At 36.5% G+C, this 23,096-nt stretch overlaps 1 protein-coding gene across 1 annotated transcript; it reads left to right on the top strand.

The window, feature by feature from the left end:
* The first annotated feature begins 3,574 nt into the window (after window positions 1-3,574).
* On the top strand, window positions 3,575-8,070 carry LOC108341250 (protein FAR1-RELATED SEQUENCE 5-like). Its single transcript, XM_017578944.1, has 4 exons — window positions 3,575-3,727; window positions 4,312-4,385; window positions 4,616-6,803; window positions 7,918-8,070. The coding sequence occupies exons 1-4, from the start codon at window positions 3,575-3,577 to the stop codon at window positions 8,068-8,070; spliced, it is 2,568 nt and encodes an 855-aa protein (XP_017434433.1).
* Window positions 8,071-23,096: the final 15,026 nt, after the last annotated feature.

Below are 23,096 nucleotides of genomic sequence, written 5' to 3'. Positions count from 1 at the left end.
TAGTGAGGTAGATGTGGTGTGTCGGTTGTATGTATTAGTTTGTTTTGTGGTGTTCTTTTTTCCTAGGAAGGCAAGATATGTTTCGAACATGCCTTGTTTAGTCTTAGATGACTTAGATAGTTTGTCTAGTTATGATTGGAGTAGTGCTGTACATACATATCTTGTACATAGTCTAAATAGATGTAATAAGAAACTACTTTCTGGATCGATTGCTGATTCTTTGAGCATAAGTGGGAATGCTGTTGTTTTGCAGGTATGATTTATTGTGGTTGTTTGTTGTATTAAGTCAATCCATAGTAATAACTGTTTTGATTAGTTTCATTGGTTTAACTGTAGCTTTGGGCGTATGAACGACTTGGTTTGCATGATGATTGTTCTCGCAAGGAATTTCCGTGCGTTAGGCGATTTTGTTCGTTAAATTATACAACCAAAAAAATAGATGTTATGTTTAGGAGTAGCGAGGTAAGTAACTTTGTTATGAACTTATGTTGTTATTTTTTATGATTTTTGTTGTTGTTATGTGATTGTTGTATTTTTATTGTCATTGTGAAAGGTACAATTTGATTGGTACCTCAGTGACAATGATTGTCTAAATCCTGTCATACGTCGTGCTTTCAATTTGAATGACGGATTGAGGCGTCAAGGTTCCAAGCGTGAAGAAGTACCACCTGACAATGAATATGATGAAAATTGGCTATCAGCCACTGAGGAAAAACTGAGAACAAACAACCTCAAGATAAGAAAACTCAGAGATGAAATTGCGGCTGTTAGGAAGGTACTTGGTTATCGTCTAAAGTTTCGAAAGGTGGAACAATCTCCTTCAGGTAATGAACAACCTGCAAATGAACAACATGAACAACCTGTAGATGAACAACATGAACAACCTATAGATGAACAACATGAACAACCTACAGATGACGAACCTGCTTCTAGAACTGTTGTAGAAGAAGATAGAGTAGCCCTTGAGCATCCACCACTTTTGACTGACATTGGCGATGGTGTTCATGATGGCGAAGGACATGTCGTTGTAGAACCATCTCGTTCAAGTCCTGAAGCTGTTGGTGATGTTGAAGGTGAGGGTAATGAAGGAGGTGCACATGCAGATGAAGAAAATGAAGAACCTGCAGATGAAGAACCAGCTTGTACAACGGTTTAGAAGAAGAAGGAGTAACCGGTGACCATCCAATACTTGTCATTGACGTTGGCGATGGTGTTGATGATGGTGAAGGAGATGTGGATGTAGAACCCTTGAATGTAGTGCCTTTGTGTTCTTTTGTTGGTGATCCAAGAACAGTGGTTGATTTGGATATATTGTACCACGCAGTTACGCGAAGAGACATTCCACGGAGGTTAGAACACAATAATTTTTTATAATTTGTTGTTATTGGTACTTGAATTTATGGTCAATGATATTGCTACCTGATTTAATAATGTTGTTTTTTCAGGTACGTGTCTGAAATTATGTCTCAACTGTTGAGCACAAGTGAATGTACCTCTTTAGGGCCAAGGCAATGTGTAGACAACATGGTAATTATACAGTTGACTTTAATTACTGTTGTCATTCAATTTAGAAAGTTCATAAATTTGATGTTGAAGTTGTTCATTGTTATGTAGGCTTTAATTTTTGCAGCAACAATGTTCATGTACTTTGAGAGAAGGTTGAGTGGAGTGATAAAGAGGATCGTATTCAGTCCTATGTTTGGGGTAAATGGTTTAATTAGATGTTTTTGGTTTTTTGTAGGGTAGAATTTAACATTGACATGGCTGTTTAATGATGGTTTAATTTTATATTGAAGACCCATGTGCTGCACGACTATAGGAAACGACCAGCGAATCAACATGTGTGGCAACTTCTTGACTACCAGCCATATTTCCGATACGATCTGGTTCGACTTGAGGCCTTATCGTCTGCTGATTGGGTGAGTAAGATGTACTTTGTAAGCAGATACTTGTTTTTTAATGTGGGTTACTATTTTGACATATTCCAAAAAATGTGTAGGTGTTCATCCCAATTGTAAGTGATGGTCATTGGTGGTGTTATGCACTGAAGGTCTGCACTTTTCAGTTTTATGTCATAGACACACTGGCCAATGGTATCAAAGGACGTTGTCAGATTGATAGAAGCATTGTAAGCTTTACCATGATTACAAATTTTTTTCGAAAATGAGTGGTTAAATCGTAGTTAGTTTAAAGTCACTGTTTTGGTTATTGTAACCATACAGGCTGAAAATATTCAACGGTTTTGGGGTTTGTTGACGGATAAACTTGAAGTTTCCAAGTGTCCTTTGTTAGTTGAGAAAGCCAACATCCTAGTTCAACCAAACACGTAATTTTATATTACCAATGTGTTAAAAAATTTTGTGTTTCCACTAACAAAAGTAATGTATGTATTTTTTAATTTCAACAGATACGATTGTGGTGTAATCATGATGAAAGCTATTGAAATTTGGGATGGGGAGGAGAAATATGATGGGAAAAGCATGCCTGATTATACAAATGTATGTTAAATTATGAATTTCTCAATATTACATTATTAGACCCTTGACATTGGTTTTGAATTCCAATATGTTAATTTCAGGAAGACTTGGCTCCGTTTAGGAAAAAGTGTATATGTGATTGGATCCTGGACGAGGACAACGTCCGAAGATTGGACACGCTGCAACATTTCGGATTACTATAGCATTAGAAATATGTCCTTGGTTTAGATTCTTCATTTATAGTAAAAGAATATACATTGTAGACAATTATACTATTGGAAGTCTATTAGTTGAATTTATGTACATGTGAACTTGTTCGACTAATAATGAATACAACTAAAGTATTTGTAATATTGATTGAGTTTATTGATATTTTCGTAATACAGCTAAAGTTGGATTTTCGTTGTGTTTGTTTTTTGTTGGAGTGAGTTTATTGATTACCGTAACTGCTTGGGTGCTCCCCTATTTTGATTGAACAACTCCCCATTTAGTACGTTGGAGTAATTTGTTCCATTTGATTTAGACAGCATGACCTGGTAGGTAGTTTTGTTCGGAACTTGTGGGTGTGGCTGTAGTTATAAGGCAATTGGATAGGATTAGGGTGCCCCCAACAGTGTGTTTTCATGAGTGCTTCCAGGTGCTTGGTAAGGCAGGGGTGGGAAGGCAGTATTGGGCTGATGTAATCGATTACAGGCACGCTGTAATCGGTTATGAGTGACATGTACCGAAAGTGCGTGGTTGCTCCACGGTTATGACTGAGTTGCTCCCCCACTTATGGGCTGCTCCACTGTACTTTCGGTTGATTGAGACAGCATGACCTGGTAGGTGGTTTTGTTGGGAACTTGTGGGTTTGGCTATAGTTATAAGGCAATTGGACAAGATTAGGGTGCCCCCAACAGTGTGTTTTCATGAGTGCTTCCAGGTGCTTGGTAAGGCAGGGGTGGGAAGGCAGTATTGGGCTGATGTAATCGATTACAGGCACGCTGTAATCGGTTACGAGTGACATGTACCGAAAGTGCGTGGCTGCTCCACGGTTATGACTGAGTTGCTCCCCCACTTATGGCTGCTCCACTGTACTTTCGGTTGATTGAGACAACATGACCTGGTATAGGTGGTTTTGTTGGGAACTTATGGGTTTGGCTGTAGTTATAAGGCAATTGGACAGGATTAGGGTGCCCCCAACAGTGTGTTTTCATGACTGCTTCCAGGTGCTTGCTAAGGCAAGGGTGGGAAGGCAGTATTGGGCTGATGTAATCGATTACAGGCACGCTGTAATCGGTTACGAGTGACAAGTACCGAAAGTGCGTGGCTGCTCCACGGTTATGACTGAGTTGCTCCCCACTTATGGGCTGCTCCACTGTAAGGGCTTATATAAACACGAATAAAAGATTTAGGATGATTTTTTAATAATTATTTTAATTTATTAAAAATTATTAATTCATTATCATTTAATGTTGTTCTGACTTTGAAGAGTCATAATGAAGCAGTGTGGTGTATACCTTTTCCCACTCTCCCATTCAATTTCAAATCTTTTATCTTAATTAATCAGAGTTGCATTTAATGTGGGGAAATGGGAAGTGACTGCAACACTCCACGTCTTGCCACCTTCTAACTACTTTATGACAATGCATTAAATGCTCCTTCCTTAAACACTATAATTCGTACCTTGTGCATAACTTCTGCTCCATCTACTTTGCATTAAATGATCGTACCTAAAAGAAATGAATCCCTACCATGTGCATTACTAGTGCTTTTTCTTCCCCATTTGGAAGTCCACTTTCATTTGTCTTTCTTTAAACTTTCTTAAACTACACATTAAAGGCATTCTTTCCAGGTTGGTGAGAAGCACAACAAGATCATTAAAGGAGAAGTAAATTTCTTCGAACACCTTGTTTATAAGTATACATGGTTATAACGTCGTCTAAATATTTCTTTATTCCTCCTTTTGAGTAGGGGTAACCGTCGTTATAGTTCGTATTTCTAGATAACCATTTATATAACACGTCTTAGTTAAATAAAACAACATGAGACACTTCATTAACACTGTTAGTGATGTCTGTAGTGTAATAAGTTTGTTTATTTATTGTCAGAAAACTGATTTATGATTATAAATTTTATTCATTAACCAATGTTTCCAGGGAAGAAATTATTTTGATGGCCACTTATCCCAACAACGTCAATGTGGTTGGAGAAAGCATTAACGATGATGACAATTGTAATGAGTTGGTTCCTACTTTAAACATGTGTTTTGACACAATGGAAGAAGCAAAGAAATTTTATTCGGTGTACGGGAGAAGATGTGGTTTTGGCGTCCGAACCAGAACTTCTAAAAAGGATGACAACAACGAATTGTACTACTTAAGATTGGTTTGTTCTAGGGAAGGTAAATATGTTTCCACCATTCGTCCAGAGGTGAAAACTCTGCCTAGTCAGACTAATCAATGTCCTGCTGGAATAACCATTGCACGAAAAGAGGGCAAATGGTTTGTGAGGACTGTGGTTGTAGAGCACAATCATGACCTGTGTCCACAAACCTCTAATCTAATCCGTTCTAATAGACAATTGAACATGCATGCGAAACACACTTTGGGGGTGAATGATGATGTCGGTGTACGTATTAATAAGAGTTTCCTTAGCATAGTTAGTGAAGCTGATGGATATCAAAACATGGAATTTGTGGAGCGGGATGCTAGGAACTTCATTGGTCAACGTAGAAGGTCACTGTGTAAGGAGGGTGATGGACAAGCATTGCTACATCACTTTTCAAAAATGAGAGAGCTCAATAATGATTTCTTGTACGACATACAAATGGATGAATATAATAGAATTACTAGTGTATTTTGGGTAGATCCTCGTAGCCGAGCTGCATGTGAGGAATTTGGTGATGTCGTGTCTTTTGACACCACCTACTTGACAAACAAGTACGACATGCCATTTGCTCCATTTGTAGGAGTTAACCATCATGGACAATCCATTCTACTTGGTTGTGGGTTGCTCTCATCTGAGGACACTTTGTCATTTGTATGGTTATTCAAATGTTGGCTAAGATGCATGGGAAACAAGGCGCCTTACAGTATTGTAACCGATCAATGTAAGGCGATGGCAAATGCAATTGAAGATGTCTTCCCTAAAACAAAGCATAGGTGGTGTTTGTGGCACATAATGAAAAAGATACCTGAAAAATTTCAAGGGTATAACAATTATGTTGGGATCAAGTGTGATATCAAATCGGTTGTCTACGATTCTGGTAATGCAACAGACTTTGACATTGGCTGGAAACGACTACTTACCACACATGGGTTACAAAATAATGAATGGCTATGTAATCTGTATGAAGAGAGACAAAAATGGGTCCCTTGTTACTTGAAGAATCATTTTTGGGCTGGTATGTCCACAACTCAAAGAAGTGAGGGAATGAATGCTTTCTTTGATGGATTTATCAATTCCAGTACCACACTTCAACAGTTTGTGGTTCAGTACGATAATCCTCTTAAATTCAAGGCCCAAAAAGAAATTGAAGCTGACTTCTCCTCTCTCAATACCAATGTTGCATGTGGGTCTCAATCACCAATTGAGAGACAATTTCAAGTTGAGTACACAGATGCAAAATTTGAGGAAGTACAAATTGAGTTTCGGTCCAGGATGAATTGTTTCATCAAGAACACAGTCAAGGACTGTATTTTGAACAACTACACAATAAAAGAAGAGTACATGTCGGATGGGAAATGTTGGGCAAAATATTACCATGTTGAATTTGATCCTCTTACAAATGATACAAGGTGCTCTTGCCTACTATTTGAGTTTAGAGGCATCATATGTCGTCATTCATTATTGGTTCTCGGACAGGAAGATGTACATAATGTCCTATCGAAATATGTTCTTCGTCGTTGGAGCAAAAATGTTCGAAGAAAGCACACACTTGTTAGAGCATCTTATAGTCAATTGCAGCAGGAACCCAAGATGCAAAGATACCAATCGTTGTGTAAGCGGTTCTATGACATAGCTGAGGCTACATATGAATCTGAATGTGCTTCTAATGAGTTGGAAAAAGAATTGGAATGTGTAGGTAAAAAATTCGGTTTAACTTCATCACTGAAAAATAACATCATAAGTGAGGGAGGACAACTAAGGTATCATAATCCTGTGACCGATACTCCATCGTACAATACATGTGGGAGCAGTGATGTACTTGTTCGCAGTCCAGTCGCGGTTAAGCGAAAAGGCAGACCGAGAACTAACAGATTCAAGTCAATCGTTGAAACTAGAACTAAAAAATGGAAATCTGCTCAAAGGAAAAATTCTTCAACAAGAACTGTTCAACCGGCGGTGAGTACAACAAATGTTGTAATTGTTAGAATCGCTGCAACGGAATTATTAGCGTGGAACAAACCAAGAGGGGGGGGGTGAATTGGTTATATACTTTTATTGTTCCTTTTATTATTTTTCTCTTAATTTTTCTTACTGAGCAGATAATTAAATATAAATGACAGAGTAAGGGAAAGAGAAAAATTGCACAGGTGATTTTATCCTGGTTCAGATCACTCGGATCCTACGTCTAGTCGCTTATCTCAAACAAGATAAACCTTTTTTCACTAACACAAAACAGTTACAAATATTAATCACAAAGAAAAACAATTTGTAAGAGTTTAGAAATACCACCTCTCTTGAAACCACAAGAGACGAACTTACACTTCCTTTGAATCTTCACAAAGGATGACCACCTCCTTCGAATGCTTCACGAAGGATGATTCTCTTCCAGGCACTTCCTCGGATACACCAAGGATGAACAAGCTATTCCTCTGTCACCGTAGTAGCACTTCAGGACTTTGCAGACAAGAGTTTCCTTAGCTTCAACAATCTCACAGAGTTCTCAAAGAGTTCAGAGGTCTTTAGCACAAGGGAATAGTTCTTTTTTAGATAAAGAGTGAGCCATCTTATAGACTCAGCCTAATACCCTTCCATTCTTCGAAAACGGGCCATCTAACGCATTTAATTGATTAACACAAGTATTAATCGATTAAAATGAGTACAACGGCTAGTTTTTCAAATCTGAAACCCCCAACGGCTAGTGTTAATCGATTATTATTAGCTTTAATCGATTATTACCGGGGCAATTGGGTTTTCAATTCCAGCCTCGTTTTAATCGATTAAAACTGGGTTTAATCGATTAAAACAGCTTGTGGATGATTCTCAACAGTAAATAAATCAAATATAAATTACAAGAATCAACCCTAATACATATTTGAGCACTATTACATCAACTTTGATTATTATAAAAGCTTTATAAAATACAGAGATCTTCAATTTGTCTTTATGGATCTTGACTTCTGCAAATCTGTTCATCATCAAAACTTCATCTTTGATTTTTGCTAACAGTAATACTAGTATTATTCATTACTTTTGTTACATGTTGGTAATATGTGTTCCTTTGTGCAATCAGGAAACCACAACAACTACTGTTGCACAACTACAAGAGGGCGTGGAATATTCAACCCAAACCCATGAAATTTCCCAACTATCTGAAGTTGCTCCAATTGGATTTATGTCATTGTTATCTGTTGTTCATAACAACTTAGATAATGCACAATGTTGATATATATGGGTTTGGGATGATTTGGTTCTACATTATCTGTTACTGGAAACCTTAATAACCCAAATGGCAGATCGGGCTCACAAGAAGATCAGGGCTTCGTCTTCGACAAGGGGGCCTCCAATTCGGCCACCGCCATCCCCACCACTCTCTCCACTAGTTACGAGTAATGAACTGTTCTCCAACGACGACCAATATGAAAGGTTCTCTACACATTTCTTTGAGCGTCCAATCCTAGAAGGGAAGTATCTTGATGATGAATTTTTTGGTGATGGTACATTCGAATTCTTCGACATCTTGACAAAAGCTGGGCTAAATGATTTTGTCGCTTATAGAATGCACTACTACCCTGAATTAGTGTGTGTTTTCTATAGCAATATGCGGGTTTCCAATTCGGGAGTTATTCAAACTGAGGTCAAAAAGGTGAAAATCACAATCAAACCTTCACTTTTTCATAAACTAACTTCCATCCCTTCTGTTGGTGCTCGTTTTGAAGGAAATCTTGTTGACGAGTGGAAACATGAATACAATTCTATTAGTGTTAGGCAATTGATCTGCAAACCAGGTTCAAACATACAAGGTAGAATACTGGCCGAGACTATGAAGTTTCAAACTAGGATACTACATTACGTACTTTGTCGTATATTAGTTCCTCGATCAACGAATGTTGCACAGGCAACAAAGGAGGACATTATGTTGTTGTGGGCACTCATCAATTCTGTTTAGATTAATTGGGGGCATCTCATTCGTAACAGGATGAAAAGGGCTACCAAGGACAACGCCCAACTACCATATCCCCATCTAATTACCACATTCATGGAACACTTTGGTGTGCCTACAGAAACTGATCCTTTTACCTAAGTTAAGAACAAACAGAGGATTGGTTTGGAAGTTCTATCATCATTTGGTTATCACAAAACTCATGAAGGAATTTGGGTTCCCAAAGTTGACGTTGGGAATATACAAGAACAAGTAGGGATTGAAGAAGATGTGGAAGTTGGTAATCAAGAACATGAAGTCCGACAACCCTCTCAAAATCCACAACCAACCTCTTCTTAGACATTGAGTGAAGTCATCAAACAAATACAAGAACTCCGCACTTTCATGGGCCACAGATTTGACACAATTGAAAATCGTGTTGGAGTCCTTCAGGAAGAAGTCATTAAATTCCGCAATGAATTTGAGAGACAACCACCTGCTTAGATTACATTTCTTTCTATAATGTTATGTCCCTTTTAATTTGAAAACTTGTTCTTTGATGTAATGTTCTTAAGTCATTCTATTAATGTACATGGTTTTTATTATTGTTATAAAGTACTCTAAGAACTTCTTACGTTATTCAATACGTTATTTATTTATTCAATATTCAAGTATTCGAAGTTGAAGTTATTACTATAATCCTTCCATGTCTGGGTACAACAAACACTAATGGGGAGTTATTCAATCATGTTTGGGTAGAACAGACATACTTTTGGTACAGAATGAGATTTTTCTAATATTAATCGATTACGAGTCCCCAGTAATCGATTACAGCACCGTTAATTTGTCCCAGGTTTCCCTGCCATGATCTCTGAACCTGGGGAGACTGAAAAAACACTACCAAACACTACTGGGGAGTTATTTAACCATGTCTGGGTAGCGTAGACATACTTTCTGTACATAGTGACATTTTTGTTATATTAATCGATTACGACTCCCCTATAATTGATTACAGCACCCTTAATTTGTCTCAGGTTTCCCTCCCATGAACTCTGAACTTGGGAACACTACCAAACACTACTAGGGAGTTATTCAACCATGTCTGGGTAGCGCAAACATACTTTTTGTATAGAGTGACATTTTTGTTATATTAATCGATTACGAATCCCCTATAATCGATTACACCACCCTTAATTTGTCTCAGGTTTCCCTCCCATGAACTCTGAACCTGGGAACAATGAAAAAACACTACTGGGGAGTTATTCAACCATGTCTGGGAAGCGCAAACATACTTTCTGTACAAAGTGACATTTTTGTTATAATAATCGATTACGACTCCCCTATAATTGATTACAGCACCCTTAATTTGTCTCAGTTTTCCCTCCGATGAACTCTGAACCTGGGAACACTGAAAAAACACTACCAAACACTACTGGAGAGTTATTCAACCATGTCTGGGTACAGCAGACATAAGTTTGGTACACAATGAGATTTTTGTAATATTAATCGATTACGTCTCCCCACTAATCGATTACAACACCCTTAATTTGTCCCACGTTTCCCTGCCATGAACTCTAAACCTGGGAACACTGAAAAAAAATAACCAAACACTACTGGGGAGTTATTGAACCATGTATTGGTAGCGCATACATACTTTTGGTACAAAATGAGATTTTTCCTAATATTAGTCGATTACAAGTCCTCTGTATTCGATTACAACACCCTTAATTTGTTCTAGGTTTCCTGCCATGAACTTTGAAACTGGGAACACTGAAAAAACACTACCAAACACTACTGGGGAGTTATTCAACCGTGTCTAGGTAGAGAAGACATACTTTTGGTATAGAATGAGATTGTTGTTAAATTAATCGATTACGAGTCCCCAGTAATCAATTACATCACCGTTAATTTGTCCCAGGTTTCCCTGCCATGATCTCTGAACCTGGGGAGACTGAAAAAACACTACCAAACACTACTGGGGAGTTATTCAACCATGTATGGGTAGCGCAAACATACTTTATGTACAGAGTGACCTTTTTGTTATATTAATCGATTACGACTCCCCTATAATCGATTACAGCACCCTTAATTTGTCTCAAGTTTCCCTCCCATGAACTCTGAACCTGGGAACATTGAAAAAACACTACTGGGGAGTTATTCAACCATGTCTGGGTAGCGCAGACATACTTATCGTACAGAATTTGGTTATTGTAATATTAATCAATTACAACACCCTTAAATTGTCCCAGGTTTCCCTGCCATGAACTACGAACCTGGGAACACCTTCGTTTCCTCTTCGAAACGCATACACCTCAGACTGTTTGAAATATGGTTCACAACACGTTGCACAATGACCAACAGGGTGCCCCTATTTTGAACACTAAATAAACACTACCAAACACTACTGGGGAGTTATAAAACCATGTCTAGGTAGCGTAGAGATACTTTTGGTACAGAATCATATTTCTGTAATAGTAATCGATTACAAGTCCCCTGTAATCGATTACACCATCCTCACACCTAGACATTTCATATAACTACCACAATTAAAACTTCCCACTACTACCAAACAACAAATGGAATTAATACAACATTCAAAACTGAAACAACCACTTTCTTTATCACCAATACAAAAGAAAATTGTTCGAAATACAACTATCCATGATTAAACATCATCCTAATACTGGAATAATCAAAAATTACATTAATCAATCAAGTTTCGGACTATATCCAGTGTAGGGAGTTCTACAAACATGGCTTTTGTAACGTTTTCGACGTACTCTTTCCTTCATAACGGTTTCATGGTTGTAAACTCCTCCCTCACAGTCAAACTTATTGTAAAAATCATGTTGGTTACAGAGTGTACTATAACCACCTTCATCTTTATTATTCTGTTGAACCAGCTCAGCCTGCAATCCAGATAACTCTTCTTCAAGTTCTTCAATTACAACATCTTGTTCCTCTAAAGCATCATTAATACCTTTTATGAGTTTCGTATTGATTGTTGATTTTTCTTGTTTATTCAATTCCTCTCCATTTGAATTAACTGATGCTTTCACACATGTTTGACTATTTTCTATCCTTGATGCACCATAATCATCAAGCATCTGCAATTTCATCACAATTACCATTACATAAAACATTGGATCAAACAAATGTAATAAAACAATTAAGTACATACCACACCCGTCTCCATTGCACGTTTAATGAACTTGTCACCAACATTTATATTCATCCAATGCAAAAATCTTGGATATTTATGTACACAAACATTCGAAGGAATGAATCGATAACAAAACCAAACCTGAAATACATCATATACGTCATAATTAGTCATCTCAATTCACAAACAACAAACAATCCATGTAACAAATTTACCTGGAACACGTATACACAACCATCCACATAAACAGTGGTTGCACCTTTTCCTCTATTCCATGCTGTACAAGCTTTGCACAGATTGCTAAGTAGATAATGGTACACTACGACCCCAACAAAAAGTTCCCAAACCACTTATTCTATCAACAATTTCAAACAAAATTGGGAATATTGTTCTGCTGCGATTAGGAAACAATACCTCACTAATTGCTACCAAAATGTACAACCTACAAACATCTATTGAAGGCAACTTTTTGTGTTGCTTCAAAATAAATTCATATACCAAATCCAATTCATATTTTCCATCACCAAAGTACTTCCGACAATGACTTTCACTAACTTTGTTTTCATTCAATTTAATCTGCTCACCAACCAAACCCAACCCTAGGCTTAAGCTGACATCTATTTCCTTGAATTCAACAAATTTATCTCTAAAACTAAAACCACCTCTGTCATCATCCCATCTAATCAATAAATCGCTCAAAATATTCCTTCCAATCTTAATATTATCATGTAATTCTAAAAACCATCGAAAGTGAGTCTTGGAGATTATGGACTTCTGCTCCTCACTCAAAATGTCATTCAAAGAAGCAATACGTTTCGTTTTCAATGAGTGACGAACAAACAACTGCAAAAAAAATTGTATTTTGGTACAAATAACCAACGTAAGTCACAACCCAAAAGCAACACACACCGAAAAAATTACCAATACATGCAACACCAAAATCCCCTCCCCAAAATACGAATACGGAGACACGAAAAAGTTCATACCTTGTTCGAACAACCATTGTTACCGGACGAACCCATTGCACAAAAAAGGTAACAACTTCCACCAAATCCACACCGAACGACACAACGCTAATCTCTAACTCAAACAAAGAAGACGAGTTCACAGAGACACCGAAGGAGACAACGATAATCTACAAGTCAAACAAACAAACCCAATGTCTATAGAGATTCAAACGAAGACAATGGTGACAGGGAAGCAGGACAGACAGATCTTCAAAACAAACAAAACCCTTACAATGGAGGACGAACAACACTGCAATGAAGAGAGAACTTGAAATGAAATTCAAATCCCTAAAATGGAGAGAGAAGAGGTTCATAAGGACAGAAGATATAGTTCAAAAATTAAGAGGGCACTTTCGGAATCCTAACTTCTGGCTCCTCGAAATCAGATTTTTAATTACAAATAACATTCAAATTTGACCAATTAAAAGTTGACACGTGGCGTTGTCAAATTTTTGTCAAATAGGCGTTGTTAAAATATCGCGATCCAATGTAGTAATGCAAATACTTAACTTATCTCTTATCTTGGAATTTTGATTAACGGTCTAATTAATGGTAATTACATTTTATTTTAATTACTCAGAATTAGTGTTAATAGTAATTACATTTTGTTTTAATTACTCAGAATTAGTGTTAATTGTTCCGTGAAAGGATTCTTTGGCCATGCTTCCTAAAGGTGCCGTCATTAGGATAGTTCTTTTGCGAGAATGGTCATTCAATGCGTCATATGATCAAACGGGTTGTACAGTACACTTAAAAAGAATCTTGTACCAGTAGGGACCGGACGCCAAACAGGACGGACGTCCACGTCACCACATTGGACTGCTAAACGGACCGGACGTCTACGTCACCACATTGGATCCAAAGAACTACCCTTCTGCCTACCGTCAGGAAGGGTTGGGCACGGTAGGCCAAACGCCTGTACGCCCACAATCACGCAACCTTACCGCTTGACACCCATGGGAAAAACAACTCATATGAAGCCGACCGACCATGCTGTGGACCAGCCGGGTTGCCTATAAAGGTCGACTTGTCATGAGGCCAAGTCTCGCGAGATCGGCCGGCCGCATCGCTAATCAACTTAGTTTAAGGTAAGTAGTGGTTAAAAGCTATTGGGCTGAGTTTGGGCCGTGATTAACTTTTCACTAATCCCAAGTCCACAGCGAAAACTATAAAAACAGATCCAAGGTGAGTGGTAGATGGGTTGCATTTACTGCGCATTTATTACTATTCAATAGAAAAGCCACTGCTCTCATTGACTTTGGCATCGGAGAACCTTTTGCAGGTCTCCCCCCGTGCACGAAGTAGGAAATTGAGGAGCGAGGACGGAGAACCGGACGTTCGGAGGACGAATAGCGTAAGACGTGGGAACTTTGAACAACACAGCCTCTCACATCCGAAACAAATCTATTACCCTGAAAGTAGTAAGAATGAATGTATAAAATGATAACAATAAAAGATATAGATTGATTATATATGATGTATATGTATTCATTAGCCTTTAAGTTTATAGATACATAGACTGTATTAGTAGATTTTGTTAATATTTCTCTAAATAATAACTGAGATATAATTATTTAAATATTAGTTTAATAATAAAATAACCATTTTTTAAATATTTCAAGAATTATTATTATTATAATGGACTCTCTGTCTTTAAAGTGATGATGGGTCTACTTTTAAGTCGGGTACGAAAGTTAGACCCCAAAAACTAACAAAAAAATTAGATGAACAGTGTTGGTTTAGGTGAAGGAGCTTTTAGGCTGAATTAACATTGGGTGAGTGGTGGGTTCCAATACGTTGGAACAATTTTTCTAAAACTTAGGAAAACAAAATGAATAAGGGTTAAATATGTTTTTGGTCCCTTAACTTTCAGCGAAAATTGGAATTAGTCCCTCTTCAAAACTTTGGACTAATTTAGTCCCCAAACTTTAAAAATGTGTGAATTTAGTCCTTTTAACCAAATTTTGTTAACTTTATTTGATGTTTCAAATGCATTTCTCAGTGAACATTGAAGCAAAAATGTGTCAAACGGTGTAAACAACTCATATGCTATCATGAAACGCACTTGAAACATCAAATAAAGTTAACAAAATTTGGTTAAAAGGACTAAATTCACACATTTGTAAAGTTTGGGGACTAAATTAGTCCAAAGTTTTGAAGAGGGACTAATTCCAATTTTCGCTGAAAGTTAAGGGACCAAAAACATATTTAACCCAATGAATAATAATGTAGACTTGATATAATTTTTTAGGTGTGAATTTACATTTTTCTAAAAGTAATCTTTTGTCTCTAATAAGAGTGAAGGGATCACGAAATCCACTTTTGAGATACAAAGAAGAAAAATAACGATAATACTCACTCTTAGTATTAACGTCAAACAAGAATAAAATTCTCACAAATTGATTTGTGTGTTAAGTGAATGACAGAATATAGAGAAAAATTCTCACCTTTCAATAGAGCACGTGATCCCTTTATATAGATGTTGATCAGACATCTTTCAAATCCAAGAGATACCAGATTCTAATTAGTTACATTTCTTGATTGTAACTTTTCATGAATGGAACTTTTCATGAATAATTGTAACTCTTCATGAATCTGAATTCTAATACTCTTAAATTCCAACAATCCTCCACCAATTTGAGAGTATTGTATAATTACTTAACACAAACATCAATTTAATAATTGCAATCTTACACATAAAAGAAAGTGTGCATAGACTTGAACTTTTACTTAGTAGAATACACATTTCAGGAATTCATATTTTATTGGTGTCAAAACGATTGAACCAACATAATACATAATGAAGTCTTGAAGATATTCTATATATAAGATAAATTACATATTCTTGTTATACTTGACATAATAGGGTCATGCATCCATATCTCTTCATAAGTGCAACAAAGTCATGCCCCCTTGACTTCTTGAAGCAGCCAAACTTCGCACACATAGGTTGATTTCTTAGGTAAACATGTTTTTGTGACAAAACATAAATTCAAGAACTCAATTAAGAATTAACAACCTCCTAAGCATCACAGATCTTAAAGCACTCTTGAAATAATTATTTGTGCTTTCAATCATCAAATAAGAAATTTAATCTTATTGAACTTAAGACTCAATGTCATATTAAGCGTTAAGTTAAGATTCCCTTACTTGTGATTAATCGTGGACTCCATTTTGTTACCAATGTGGACCATTGGTGTCTTGAAGATATTATGGTTTTGATGATGCTACAAGATGAAGAACTTGAAGACTCTTGTTGTATTTATTTTAAAAGCACTTTTTTGTAGAATAAATTGTAATAGGAATAAATTTGTTGATGTAAACACTTAGAAGTTTTCCTGTCTTTAGAAAGTTTGCGTAGATAATCGATTATTTGGTGTAATAATCGATTATCACGAACTCATTTGAAAAATAGATTATTACCAATGTGGACCATTGGTGTCTTGAAGATATATTATGGTTTTGATGATGCTATAAGATCAAGAACTTGAAGACTCTTGTTGTATTTATTTTAAAAGCATTTTTTTGTAGAATAAATTGTAATAGGAATAACTTTGTTGATTTAAACACTTAGAAGTTTTCTTGTCTTTAGAAAGTTTGCGCAGATAATCGATTATTTGGTGTAATAATTGATTATCACGAGCTCATTTCGAAAAGAGTTACTTGTGCAAATAATCGATTATTGTCAAGACCTCGACAAGTATATCGAATCGTATAAAGTAATAATAATTGGTAAGACCAAGTATCATTTCCCAAGAGACTCACGACACTAAACAGTCATGTAATTACTTAACTAATTAAGACTTTGAAGAACAATTTAGGGTTTTTAAATGTAAAAACAAGAAAATAAATATGAATGCAATTTTGATCAATTGAAGAGAAATGTAAAAGGGAATGATGATGTTGGTATTATGAGATGAAGATGTTGTTGGAGTTTAGATTTCACCTAATAACTCTCATGTATATAAGAATTCTTCTTCTTTATTAATTGTCAATGTCACTTTCTAAATTACTTAGAACCCTATCTCTCGACGAAAGAAGCCTATCCTTAATTACTAGACCACAATGTCTTGCATCCCTAATAATTAATTTTGCATTACGAACGGAAGCTTAAGACAACCAAGCGTTCTATCCCTATGTCTAAGCAATAGTTCCCTTGAGAGAAATTCCCCAATTCTAGGTTTCTAGGTATTTGCCAATAACAAAGAAAACCAAAAATCATGTCATGAATGAGTTAAACATAACAAGCATAGAGCATAGGAGAATAACCCTAACAATTACTGAAAGAAGCATATATAAATTGGAATCAATTCAAATACATGAGAGTTTAGAGGTCACATCTTCCCACAAAACAAATTAATTTAGTTCCCCCTTGTCATGGAGAAACTAGATGTACAATGGAATGAGAATGAAAGATAAACCCTAAAAACCGAAAAGGAGAGATTCCGCATCCAATTTTACCTTCGGAGAGTTGAAAAAGTCTGAATATGCGTCCCTTCTGTCAAAAGATACCCCCTCTAGGACGTGCAAGTCCTTATATACAGTTGAATTGGATCATGGACCAACGTCGCTAGCGCTCAGCGCCCCCACTTGGGGCGCCCAGGCGAGCTTGCGAGAGAAGTGCGCTCAGCGCCCCAAGAAGGGCGCCCAAGCGTGAAACGGTTCTCGTGAACTGGTGCTCAATGTCCCGAAAAGGGCGCTCAACATCCCTAAAAGGGCGCTCAGGCGTGAATGCGATACTTCCAGCACTGAGGGCTCCAAAGAAGGATGCCCAGGCGTGCTTGCGAGACAACCAACGCCCAGGGCCCTAGAAAAGGGCGCCCAAGTGTCCTGTAAGCTTCTGCAACCTTCTCTTTTTGTGTTCTTTCTATCCTTTCTGAGTTCCAACTCCTTGATATTTTAATCCTCTTCAAATTCATTCCAATTTCCTTCAAAATCAAGGGAATATAGTGATAAAATCCGAAAGTATAACCTAAACTCTCTTATTCTCACAAATAAGCTAAAAACTCGAGTTCAAGCAAGCTTATAAGTCAAAAATGGTTGGTTTAGTATCAAAATTGCATCACAGATAACGGTATATTCAACCGTTATCATTTATTGCTCAAAATAATCGATTATTTCCGCTCTAAACATTCTGCTGCGCAATACCAACACATTCATATTCCAATTGTCATTCTGGAAATGGAATCTTTAGCCAATGCCTTAGTAAATTCATCAGCCAAATTAAACTTTGTTTGTACGAAATGTACTGTAATAATTTCATCTTTGATGAGTCCTTGGACATAACTATGTCTCACACCAATATGTCTTGATTTGCCATTGTATACTTAACTATAAGTCTTTGCCAATATTGGTTTTGGTAACAATGGTATTTCGAACATGAGATTCCTCAACCATTTGGCTTCCTTTCTTGCCAAGGCTAGAGCTATAAACTCTGAAGCCATAGTGGAATCTGTAATGCAAGTTTGTTTCTTTGACGACCAAGAAATTGCACCTCCCCGAAGGAGGAAAATCCAACCACTAGTTGAAGAGTGATATTTTGCATTTGTAATCCAACTTGCATCAGAATATCCTTCCAAAACTGAAGGATAACCACTATATGTTAATCTATAATTAATAGTTTTATTTAAATACTTAAGTACTCGACGTACTTCTTGCCAATGTGATAGAGTAGGGTTACTAGTATATCTACTCAATTTGCTTACCACAAAAACAATATTTGGTCTTGTACTTATCATTGCATACATTAAACATCCTATTACCCTTGCATATTCCAGTTGTGAAATTGCTTTACCATCATTAGGTAATATCTTTAAACTAGGGTCCATAGGAATTGAAAGAAGAGAGCATTCATAATTGTTGAATTTCTTGAGTACTTTCTCAATGTAATGAGATTGAGACAAAATTAATTCTCATTTTTTCTCTTAATTTTTATACCTAGTATAACCTCTATTTCTCTCATATCCTTCATAGAGAAATAATATGATAGAAATTTTTTGGTCAAATTAACTTGATCTAAATTTGTTCCAAATATTAGCATATCATCAACATATAAGCAGATTATGACACCATTACCATTGTCATCAAATTTACTATACACACACTTGTCTGAGTTATTTATCTTGAAACCATTTGATAATACAACATCATCAAACTTTTGGAGCCATTGTTTTGACGCTTGTTTCAATCCATACAAGCATTTAATCGATTCACATACCTTGTGTTCTTGGTTTTTCATAACAAAACCTTCTGGTTGTCATATAAACTTCTTCTTCTAATTCTCCATTCAAGAACGGTGTCTTGACATCCATTTGATGAATTACAAGTTTATGAATTGCTGCAAGAGCAATCAATAACCTTATATTGGAGATTCTAGCCACTAGTGCATATGTATCGAAATAATCGATTCCTAATTTTTCTCTAAAACCTTGTGCCACTAAACGTGCCTTGGAATTATCAATAGTTTCATCAGCCTTCATTTTCCTTTTGAAAATCCACTTGCATCTTATTAGCTTACACTTAGGAGGTAAGTAAAAACTAAGATCCATGTGTTATTTCTTAAGATAGATACCATTTCATCATTAATTGCTTCTTTCTAGAAAACTACATCTTGAGACCTTATGGCCTCTTGATATGTTAATGGATGTTCTTGTATATTATAACAATATGAGAACTTTGTTAAGATACTGATAACAGTTGAAAAACTATTATTTTCATGCTTAAATTTGATACTAAAAGCAACCTTTAACACTTAGAAACTAGCTTGAAATCATGCTTTTGGTTATATTTTTAGAAATAAGAGAGCTGGACAGGTTTATGCTTGATTTCAGTGTTTTATGCAGGTTTTAAGGCGAATTTGGTGAAAGAAGTGAAGAAGGATAGGAATGGAATCAGAAAAGACATTAAAAAGTGCAAAAGGAGAAGCCGCAACCACCGCTCAGCGGCAGTTTACCGTTGAGCGGCACTCAGAAACCTACGTTGGCTCCGCTGAGGGGAAGAAACGAACTCGCGCACTTACCGCTGAGCGGTAGTTTACCGCTGAGTGGTACTATTTTGGGCTTGGGCCTAATTTTCTGTAATTTTACGAATAGTATATAAGCTTTAGGTGTTCCTAGGGTTTGTATCTTTGGCTGGGACCAAGCAAACACTCTCTTTTCCACCCCTTTGAAGGAAGATCTTGGATGCTCAGGCTACCTCTCTACCTTTTTAGGGTTTTATCTTTCATTCTTTCATTATTGTTCATCTAGATTCACCATGAATATGGTGAACTAAACCTTGTATTGTTGTTGGGGGATCAATGTAATCTTGTGAAACTCTCATATATGGAATTTGTGTTTAAACATCTTATTTGAGATACATGCTTTCTTTCATCAGTAGTTAGGGTTTTTCCTTTTTGCTCAAAGCATGCATTGTTTAACTCATTCGATGTCATGATTATTGATTTTGTCGATATGGGAACATACGGGGAAGTCTAGATCCGGGGAATTTCTCCCAATAGTATATTGGTTGCCTTTAAGCTCCTGCACTTCAGAACTAATTACTAGGAATGCTAGGAATTGTATGAACTCGTAATTAAGGATAGGCCTTCTCGACAAGGTGATTTAGAGAGTGGCATTAACATTGATGAAAAGATTGATGAATTCCTAAAGTATATGAGAGTGGATAAGATGAAATTGATAACCCAAACAACATACTCATCCATATAATTCATTCTGTGTTTGTTTTACTCTTTTTGCCATTGATCACATTCATGCATACATGTTTAATTATTGTCTTTTGCATTAAAAACCTACAATCAATCGTTCACAAGTCTTAAATAATCAACAAATCAGATAACTAACTAGGTCGTGAGTCCTTTGGGAAAACGATACTTGGTCTTACCTAGTTTTATTACTTGATACGATTCGGTCACACTTGCCGATTGTTAAACAAGTTTGTGGCGCTGTTTTCGGTGTTCATAAATTTGTCATCAAGTTTTTGGCGCCGTTGTCGGGGACTCGTGGTTTAACTAGTTTATTTGTTTGATTATTGATTATCTTTGACTTGAAATTTTGAATTTTTAATTTAAATTTCGAATTTTTATTTTTATATTTTTCAGTTTTTATTTTATTTTATTTTATTTATTTATTTATTGGTTTTTATTTTATTTTATTTTATTTTTCTGTTTTTATTTTTCTGTTTTCTGTTTTTATTTTATCTTCTTATCTCTGATCTTATATCTTCTTTTATATCTTTTTGTGCTAACAATTGTTTTTAGGGTTTTGTGCCTAATGTCTGCAGAATGCAATTTGGTCAAGAATTTAACTATATGGGCACTTAATTCTACCAAAGTAATCTCAACCACTGGTGGGAACCTCACTCAAGCATGGATCAAAGCCAATTTTGGCAAGCTGCCGGACCATTTGATAGGCCATCACCACAACAATGGCCGCCACCACAACAATGGCAGCAACAACCCTTTCTATCAGGAAGTTTGGATAGGTTGGAGGACACCCTTCAACGATTTTTGAAAAATTCTGACGCTACTCAGAAAAGCATTGAAGAATCATGTAAAAGAATGGAGATACAACTTCGTTACATTAGTCAGAGACTGAATGATGAGGTTAATACTGAAGTTAACCTTAAGGAGGAAGGGCAAACCATTGTCACTGAAAGTGATAAGATTCTTGATGAGGAAAAATTAGAGGGAGATGAGGAAAAGATAGAGAGAAAAGAGAAAGAAGTGGTTGAGAGAGAAGAGAGAAAGAAAATTTATGTGAAAATAAAGAAGTTGAAAAGAAAAAGAAAAGGGAAGAAAAAAATAAGAGAAAAGAAAAAGAGAAAATTTAGGGAGAGAAAAAGGAAGAAAAAGCAGATGAGAGGAAAGAAGAAGAAATCATATGAAAAATCTCATCCTCATCTAAAGAAGAATCATAGGAAGGAAAAAGAAATTTAAGTGCTTTATGGAAATCTTCAAGAAATTGGAGATTAAAGTTCCTCTGATTGAGACACCGCAACAAGTTCCTGATTTTATCAAATTCCTGAAGAAGTTCAGTAGAAAGAAGAAAAAGAAGAAAGAACATGAGCTTGGGTCAAGCTAGTGACGTTAAAAGAGCGCTTGCTGGGAGGCAACCCAGTGATTTAAGAACTTTTAATTTTTATTTTGGTTTTGTAATTTTTAATCAATTGGACATTATTTCTGTAAATATTTTTAGCATCTACTAAAGGATGCTAGGTGGTTGAGTATCTACTGAAGGATACTAGGTTTGTTACACCTACTGAGGGGTGTTGTTAAGAAAGTTATATACCTACTGATGGGTATTGGATGATTTTGGGTCAGGCTCGTGACATTAAACAAGCGCTACCTGGGAGGCAACCCAGTTGATTGCTTTTATCTGTATTATTTGTTTTGATTCTGCTTTAGTTTCATAATAGGGTTGTGCATGAGTGATTTGAGAATTTTATTGCAGGGAGCCAGTGAGGGGTAGGTTTAGGACGCATCTAGGTCAAGCCAGGAAGAAGAAGAACATTTCCCGAAAGTGCCGCTGAGCGGCAAACTACCGCTGAGCGGCATCGTCGCAGACTGGGCTTAGGTTGCCCCTTAGCGGAACCCGAGTCCATTAGGGTATTTTTATACCCTAAGCTGTGCCTTGGCTTCTCTTTTCATACTTTTCTCTGCACACACTCCTACATACTCTTTCAAAGGATCTCTAATATTTTTCCCTCATCCCTCTTGAGAAAATCTCTCTTTCACTCACTTTCTCACTAGTTCCATCTAAGTTTGGGGTTGGAAGAGAGCATCATAGCTTGAAAGCATTCTCCATTCATCTAGCATCTCCACCCAAGTAAGTCAAGCATTTTTTCTATTTTAGGGTTCTTGAGTTTGAATTGGATTGTTAAAGCATGAATTTTTAGGGGTTTTGATCTTTATGCATTATTTGATGATTTAATTGAGGTTTGAACTGATTAAACTGAATGATTGTGATCTGGAAAACTGAAAAATGCATGTGAGTGGAGTTAGGATAAGCCAAAAGGAGTTTTTCAAAATTCTGCAGATTTACCGCTCAACGGTAACTTGCCGCTGAGCGGCACTCTGATAGACTTGTGATTTTGCTGAGTTGCGTTCTGGATAGTTGCACTGGTGGCACTGAGGGGTGATTTTGACCCTCAACGGTGGTTTA

Source organism: Vigna angularis, chromosome 6 (assembly GCF_016808095.1).
Source record: "Vigna angularis cultivar LongXiaoDou No.4 chromosome 6, ASM1680809v1, whole genome shotgun sequence".
Lineage (NCBI taxonomy): Eukaryota > Viridiplantae > Streptophyta > Magnoliopsida > Fabales > Fabaceae > Vigna > Vigna angularis.
The sequence above is the reverse complement of the archived record's forward strand: the minus strand, read 5'-3'. Positions and strand labels throughout refer to the sequence as shown.

Coding starts and splice junctions, on each gene's coding strand:
- LOC108341250 (XM_017578944.1), top strand. CDS start 3,575: ATGACCTGGTATAGGTGGTTTTGTTGGGAACTTATGGGTTTGGCTGTA. Junction 3,728..4,311: donor GAAGGCAGTATTGGGCTGAT/GTAATCGATTAC, acceptor CATTCTTTCCAG/GTTGGTGAGAAGCACAACAA. Junction 4,386..4,615: donor CTTGTTTATAAGTATACATG/GTTATAACGTCG, acceptor CAATGTTTCCAG/GGAAGAAATTATTTTGATGG.